This window comes from Pyxicephalus adspersus, chromosome 5, assembly GCF_032062135.1.
Source record: "Pyxicephalus adspersus chromosome 5, UCB_Pads_2.0, whole genome shotgun sequence".
NCBI lineage: Eukaryota > Metazoa > Chordata > Amphibia > Anura > Pyxicephalidae > Pyxicephalus > Pyxicephalus adspersus.
The window spans coordinates 143,840,385-143,848,832 of NC_092862.1; the positions used below are offsets into that span (position 1 = coordinate 143,840,385).

At 43.1% G+C, this 8,448-nt stretch overlaps 1 protein-coding gene across 3 annotated transcripts in view; it reads right to left on the reverse strand.

The window, feature by feature from the left end:
• Positions 1-849: 849 nt before the first annotated feature.
• The window catches only part of SEC22C (SEC22 homolog C, vesicle trafficking protein), a 31,613-nt gene continuing 24,014 nt past the window's right edge, over positions 850-8,448 (reverse strand). For all 3 annotated transcript variants that reach the window (XM_072412991.1, XM_072412992.1, XM_072412990.1), the window contains exon 9: positions 850-6,221. In XM_072412991.1, the coding sequence (XP_072269092.1) occupies positions 6,021-6,221 (201 nt within the window). In that variant the 3' untranslated portion in view covers positions 850-6,020. The remainder of the gene's footprint in view (positions 6,222-8,448) is intronic.

Sequence of the window (8,448 nt, forward strand, 5' to 3'; positions counted from 1 at the left end):
ATGACCTACTACTGACTTCCTCACTCATAACCTCATCACACGCACGGCTCCAAGACTTTTCTAGAGCTGCCCCAACTCTCTGGAATGGTCTCCTCGTCTTATTCGGGTTGCTCCTACTTTCTCCTCATTTAAAAGAAACCTCAAAACCCAACGCTTCATCCTCACCTACCCGTCTTCTTCTGTCTCCTAAACCCTCACTACTTCCCTTTATGTACAGCGCTGCGTAATATGTTGGCGATATATAATTACTGTTAAATAATAATAAACTATGAAGTTCTAAAAATGGAAATCAAATCTGCATTTGTTTTCTGATCACCACTTTATCGGTGACACACTCTTTTTTTTTCTTTACCCAAACTCATTCACGCTCTCTGCAGAATGAGAGGGAAGTTGCACAGCCCAGAGCCCTGCATCAAGAAGCTGTAGAAAACCAATGACAATCCTGCATAGGGCAGCATGGTGGCTCAGTGGTTAGCACTCTGGCCTTTGCAGCCCTGGGACTCAGGTTAGAATCTTGGCCAGGGCACTATCTGCATGGAGTTTGCAGGTTCTCCTCTCTGTGTGGGTTTCCTCCCACATCCCAAAAACATTCAGTTATGTCAATTGGCTTCCCCCCAAATTTACTTTAGACTGTGATAGACATATGACTATGGTAGGGACATTAGATTGTGAGCTCCTATAAGGGACTGTTAGTGACATAACTATGGACTTTGTACAGCGCTGTGTAATATGATGGCGCTATAAAAATACTGTGTAAAAATTTTCCATGATGTTTCCAGACTAACATAATCACAGATTTCAGTTCCTGAAGTTCCCTTTTCATGTGAAAAAAAACAGCAAATAACAAGATAATGAAAAAATATTTTAATTATAAAATATCCCCTCGCTTTATCTGACAGCATGCAATGCCAACCCAACACAGTGAAGTCTTTTACAAAATGTTTCCAGACATTTGTCTTCTTTCTTCGAGTAGAAAAAGGAAATACCATGCTGAGTCCAAAATTAAATAAGAACAATAAAAAAAAAACAAAATACAGAATAGAATATAAAGCGGAGGATGCGGATGTTACCATCCAGCTGCGGATAATGCAAACAGAATTATTATATGGAAGCATACGAGGAGAATATCAATGGGGATGAGGATTCACCGGGCTGATTTGTGGTGCAGTGAGATGAGTTCTTATCAACGGCTTCTTTGTGTAAAAGTTTAATCAACAAGTTTTGGATGAAAGTTTTTGGGCACCGTGAGGGTCAGGTTCCCTGCTACCAAGAGATTGAAGGTGTGAGATTTGCATGTATGTGCAGATTTGGCTGGGAGAATTCTTTTTAATCACAATGCACTGCACCTAGAATAAATGAGCAATTGCCCTTACAGTGGGGAGGTTGACCTAAAACATGAATACAAAAGACTTTTGCCCCGGAGTTCAGCTTCTACAAAACACTTAATTTTGATTTCTCATTCATGAATGATCCCACTGCCAAACCAAAGAATTCAAAGGACTTGTATGTTCTCCAGTCTCCAGTCTTGCTCTGGAAGCCACATGGAAGGTCTCCCTGCTGCTATATTTTTTCTATTGGGACATGTCCCCAAAGGCAGTGTCTAGTGTCCTGTGGCTTTGATTGACAATAATTTGCCTATAAGCTCTAGCACTTTACCAAATTACCAAAAAGTTGCCCCCACCCCAGTAAACTTCAATGGAAATTTCCTTTTGGTTTAGGTTCATTGAATTTTCAAAACAATATTGATTAAGCTGTTGGCAAATAAAACCCAATTTCACCCATCATTATACCTATAGGAGCTTGCTGATGTGCTGTTCTTAAAAAATTAGGTTTGATATAGGGTTTTCTGAATTCACATTATTCTGGGGAGGTTTTCCACAAGATTTTGGGGTGTCTGTGGGAATGTATGCTCATTTGTGAGGTTGGGTACTAATGATGGATGAGAAGACAGGAATTCCGAATCATCCCAAAGTAGTCCTGTAGGGTTGAGTTCAGGGCTCTGTGAAGGACCACTCCACCCACAGATCACCTGTCCAGCAGCTTTCAGCATTCCGTCTGCCCTGACCTGTGGCTTAAACCTGGACTACGCTTGTCTGCTGCCTGCCCTAACCTGTGCCTGAATTCAAGAGTGCCCTGCCAGCCGACTGTCCTGACCTTGGTCCACCTAGACCAGGGGTAAACAAACTTTTATGGCCACTAGGCCATTTCAGGGGTGGGTTGAGTCCCGCCCTAATTGCCCTGCCCACCACCAGGGAACGCCCCTTTAAGTAAAATCCCTCTCCTCTGTATGCATTGCGGAGGAGAGGGATTTCCCTTCAGGGAGCCTTTCCTATTTACCGCGCCGGCAAAATATCAATGCTGGCCGTGGTAAATAGGGGAGCAACAGCAAAGAGACGGCACCAGAGCTCCGGCAGTTCTGGTAGTTCCTAACGCCCCCTGGCTGATCTGGCCGGCAACCCACGGCTCCGGAGCCACGGGTTGCCGGCCGGCATTAGGCTGGATCGGCCAGGGGGTGTTAAGCTGGAACAAACTACCAGCTAGGCCGTATCTGGCCTAAAGGCCGGAGTTTGCTGACCCCTGACCTAGACCTTCCCTCTCGCTGTCGTCCTGCTCAATACTTACTCTCAAAGCCCTCTGTTCTGCTTGCCCCTGGTGGCGAGAGCCTATCGCGAGGTGCTCTGGTGGGGTCAGGGCTCTGTGCAGGAAACTTTAGTTGGTCCACATAAAACTAGTTACACCAGAAGTTGATATTGGATGAGAAGATTTGGTTTGCCACTGCAAGTTCATTACAGTGGTGTTCAGTAGGGTTGAGATCCAAGCTCTATGCAGAACACTTGAGTTCCTCCACACAAGCTGGTCATACCAGACTTTATGGCCCTGGCTTAGTATACAGGGACAGAGTCATGTTGTGTTGTATTACCACTCAACCCCCCCAACTGAAAAGCCTAATTTCATCACCATTTCAGGGGTTTTCACATGTTGTATATCTAGGTGGTATTGTCCAGTGTCCATCTACTTTTGTCTATATGGTGTATATGGTGCACAGCCAACATGGAGGTGGGTTGAGGTCTAGGTGGGGACAGATGGATTGGATTTCTTGGAGCCCATGTTGGTCTTTAAAGCCCATGGTCACATGGCCTTAATTGAATGATTTGCTTGTATTGTAAATGAATAAAATCTTATTTGATAGAATGTGAATTGGATCAGCTTCGATTGTATAAAAAATGCTGGAGAAGATTTTCCCCACAAATCATTTGGTTTGCAAGTCAGCACAATAGTTGATATATTGATCACTTGTTCTGCCAGGGAATTGCTGCTTATATCAGTGCCAGGGTTGAAACTTTACATTTTTACATGAACATCAGGGTCAGCCTGGCAGTTAATTTGGCCAAATATTGGGCACGTTTTCAAGTTTTTCTTTAGCTTTTAATGAAATGAAAAAATATTACATGGAACTGAACAGTCACCAGCAATTTTAGGGGTAAAGGTTCATTTTTAAGGTTTGACTGTATCAACAAAAGCCATAGAGACCAAGCACTGCCATGGCGGCACCAATGTTCCAACACAAGCTAGCAATATGGCAGCTGTGAGCAAACCTTCCCCTTTATATAGAAAGAGGCTGGGAAATCCATTTCTAAAAGCCATTGGCATTTCTGAGTCAGGTGAACTGGGCAAAGTCTATGCCTGTAGGTTGTTTCTTGTTTTTGGTGGCAAACTTTGGAATCCAGGGATTTGGATCTATGATATCAGTGAATCTGAACCTCATACCTAATTGGATTAGGAATTGAAATGTCAAGTTTATGTTTAGTGTTCAGCCTTAATATAGTGTCTAGGTATTGGGGGTAGGTTAAATTTTCATTAGATAAAAGAGGCACTGTGACTGTGTTCAATAGGGATATAGTGGGAGTATTTCCACAAAGCCCCCTGCCCAATCTGGGCCCTATTGTCTCCACCCTGCTCCCTCTCAGAACCTTTAGGCCATTGTTCTTCTGGGTATGTGGGAATATGTGACCTGTCCAAAATGACAGTCCTTGGACCTTAGCAGCCCATCTCTGGGGTCAAACACTGTCACATGCAGGGGCAGTAATGAGCAAGTTCAGAGATTACCCAGGATGGACTCTGACAGAGGGGAGGCTGTGAGGGAGAGTGGTACCTTGCTGGGTAGGGGAATCATGGGGAATAGGAAATTCAGCAGGTTAATAGGGAAGTCATTTTTAAGAGAACCAGTTACATTTGGGTTTATGTAGAAATCCAAAAAATATATGGGACTCTGGGGGAAGAATCCCAAAGAATTCCTACCAAAGTCTTTGAGATTCCAAAAGAAGTTCTAAAGGTCTATGGGACACCCACAGAAGTCCTAAAAAAGTTATTGGGACTCCTATTGAAGTCCTACCAAAGTCTTTGGGACTCTGTAAAAGTCCTACAAAAGTCTTTGGGACTCCCATATAAGTCCTACAAAAGTCTTTAGGACTCTAAAAGAAGTCCTACAAAAGTCTATAGGACAACCCAAAGAAGTCCTACAAAAGTTATTGGGACTCCAATTAAAGTCCTACCAATGTCTTTGGGACTCTAGTAGATGTCCTACAAAAGTCTCTGGGACTCCCATTGAAGTCCTAAAAAAGTCTTTGGGACTCCCGTAGAAGTCCTACAAAAGTCCTGGGGACTCCCGTAGAATTTCTGCAAAGTCTTTGGGATGCCCATAGAAGTTCTACAAAAGTCCTTGGGATGCCCATACAGGCCCTACAAAAGTCCTAAGGATGCTCACAGAAGTCCTACTAAAGTCTTTGGGACTCACATAGAAGTCCTACAAACGTCTTTGGGACACCCACAGAAATCCCACTAAAGTCTTGGGACCTCCCATAGAAGTCCTACCAAAGTTTTTGTGACTCCCACAGAAGTCCGACCAAAGTCTTTGGGACTCCAATTGAAGTCCTACAAAAGACTTTGGGACTCCCATTGAAGTCAACCTAATGTCTTCGGGACTCCCATTGACGTCCTACAAAAGTCTTTTTGCATGCCAATAGAATTCCTACCAAGGTCTTTGGGACACCCAAAGAAATCCTACAAAAGTCTTTAGGACAACCCAAAGAAGTCCTACAAAAGTTATTGGGACTCCTATTAAAGTCCTACCAAAGTCTTTTTACATGCCCATAGAAGTCCTACCAAAGTCTTTGGAACTCTCATAGAGGTCCTACCAAAGACTTTGGGACACCCACAGAAGCGCTACAAAAGTCTTTGGGACACCCATTGAAATCTATAGGAAATGGGAATGTAATGCACAGGTGTAACTACCTGGTGCTGCTCCTCTGGTCCTCCCCCATGTCCCCCATGTGACGTTGTGAATAAAAAGCATCTTACCTTTTCCATTATCTTTCTATTCTTGGCCAAAGGCCGCTGTTACTTTCCTATTTCTTTCCCATGTGATTGACAATGGGCAGCTCCCTGGAGGGGGAAGACCCAAAGCTGGAGGAGGTAATATGGTTTCATTTACCCATTGTGCTACTTTGCAAGTGGGGTGGAAGGGGTCTTATGGAGGATAGATTTTCATGGGGGAATAGGCCACCAAGAGAGTCACCAATGGGAGAGAAATGAAGGAAAAAGGGCCCCATGAATATTTCACTAAGGATCACCCCAGATCAGTCAAGAACTGGAGCGGCATTACGAGCCATCAAAAAGTAGATGGTGACCCTGAATCACTGCCCTGGTTGGCATTTTTCTTCTAAAGAAATAAAATAAGTAGAAGTCATTGTCAGGAGAGAAGCAATGGGAATTGACCACTTTATGTATCACATATGTATTGCAAATTGCGTTTGATCATAGCTGCACTTTAGAACTTAATACTCAGATTCTTACCTAAACCCAGTTGTGACTGGTTCTCTTTAAAGCTTTGCACCCATTGGCCTCAATCGCATGAAGCCTAATACTTACAAACAAATGTTTTTGTTCAATCCATAGGAAGGTTTTTTATCTCTTTCATTCTTTTGTATAAAAACAGAAGTCAGTGCAATGATTGGTTCCTCTTACACCGCGCCGTCGCTGTGCCTGTCCAGAGGTTTCCGCTGTACGGTTTGCTGCGCAGAAAGGAATGCCACAAAAACATGGAAGACGATTTGCCACAGGTTGCGCGGTCCATATAAACATACATTACACAGACAGATTACAAGAACCAGTCCCAAGGCTTTCCCTGTCCGTGCCGGGGAGTAGAAGAGATACAGGTAACACTGCAAGGAAAGGATGAAAATCGGGTTATAACACCGGACAAGGGGGCGGACAATAGAGTCACTCCACAAACAGGAAAACTGTGGGAACATGGTACAGCTGGAAGGCACAAATGCATTTGTAGAATTTTACAGATTTTACCAGATTCCAATGATATTGATGAATGAAGAGGGAGGTAATTTATTGCCCTCACACCTTTCACAGCTCCTCAAGACCATGCCAAGTAATCACTCCCAGGACAGGTGTGAGAGTTTCTGATTGGCCAGTAAGTTACCATTGGCATTGCTCCATGTGAATTTGTTACATATGAATGTCATGTTATGTGATCGCCCCCTGCTGGTTTCTTTATACACAGCAGATGATACTAGAAGTTCAGCTTAAAAACTAGAATCACTTTTTAGAAAACACACAACTGGTGTAGAGGAGCTTCTGCCATGGTTGCAAAAAGCCATAAATTTTGGCATCTCTTTCCTAATGCTGCAGTCACATCATTGGAAACAAACATGCCAAGAAAAATTCTCAGCCAGTCTATTAGCTTTTCACAAGTTGTTTTTATCTTTTTTAGAATATGCAGCATTCATTAAAAGAATATCTGGAAATGCTGCTATGAAAATTCCTGTTTAGGCACCTAGGGTGGCAACGTTCTCTCTGTGTGTCCTAATTGTGCTCCTGTGTTGTCACCCTGTCAATGCTCCCCCTGGTGGAGACAACGGTTAGCAAGCAGATTTTTATAAATGTGGTCTGCTGCTTTCACTATTAGTAGACTGGTCCAGAGTAATGAATTAAAATGCGTATTTTATGAAAAAAATTGTAATTGCTAATGATATACATGACTTTTAAATAATCTAGTTGGGGTTTTCACCCATCCACGGGCCATTTACCGTGGGGTACATCTCTGTCTGATGTTCTCTGGCACAGAATAATGAGATTGCATTGTAACAAAACGACAAGTCAGCATTAAATGCATCCTCAGAGTCCTTAACCAACACTGATACGCAGTGACACAAATCAGATTTATGGCAATCAGCCGCTGGGGACGTCAGATCTTTACATTAAAGTCTGGGAGAAGAATTCTGAATAATAGAATGATTTGCTGTGCAGGCTCGAAGTACAGAACGCTGAACGAAGGATAAAATAATAGTGCGATCCAGCCCAAAACAAGTGTAGGAGAGCAGATATCATTTATATAGCTCTGACATATACCGCAGTGCTGCACAGAGAACACTGAGTCAGTCCTATCAGTCTCTGTACAGAGGAGCTGACACTCTAATGTCCCCCCACAGTCACACACTATTAATATACATTTATATAGCTGTGACATATAGCATAGTGCTGTACAGAGAACACTGAGCCAGTCCCATCAGTCTCTGTACAGAGGAGCTGGCACTCTAATGTCCCCCACAGTCACACACTATTAATATACATTTATATAGCTCTGACATATAGCATAGTGCTGTACAGAGAACACTGAGCCAGTCCTATCAGTCTCTGTACAGAGGAGCTGACTCTCTAATGTCCCCCCACAGTCACAGACTATTATTATACATTTATATAGCTCTGACATATACCATAGTGCTGTACAGAGATCACTGAGCCAGTCCCATCAGTCTCTGTACAGAGGAGCTGACACTCTAATGTCCCCCATAGTCACACACTAATATTATACATTTATATAGCTCTGACATATACCGCAGAGCTGTACAGAGAACCCTGAGTCAGTCCTATCAGTCTCTGTACAGAGGAGCTGACACTCTAATGTCCCCCACAGTCACACACTATTATTATACATTTATATAGCTCTGACATATAGCATAGTGCTGTACAGAGAACACTGAGCCAGTCCTATCAGTCTCTGTACAGAGGAGCTGACACTCTAATGTCCCCCACAGTCATACACTATTAATATACATTAATATAGCTCTGACATATACTGCAGTGCTGTACAGAGAACACTAAGCCAGTTCTATCAGTCTCTGTACAGAGGAGCTGACACTCTAATGTCCCCCATAGTCACACACTAATATTATACAATTATATAGCTCTGACATATACCGCAGTGCTGTACAAAGAACACTGAGCCAGTCCCATCAGTCTCTGTACAGAGGAGCTGACACTTTAATGTCCTGTCACACCCTATTAATATACATTTATATAGCTCTGACATATACCGCAGTGCTGTACAGAGAACACTGAGCCAGTCCCATCAGTCTCTGTACAGAGGAGCTGACA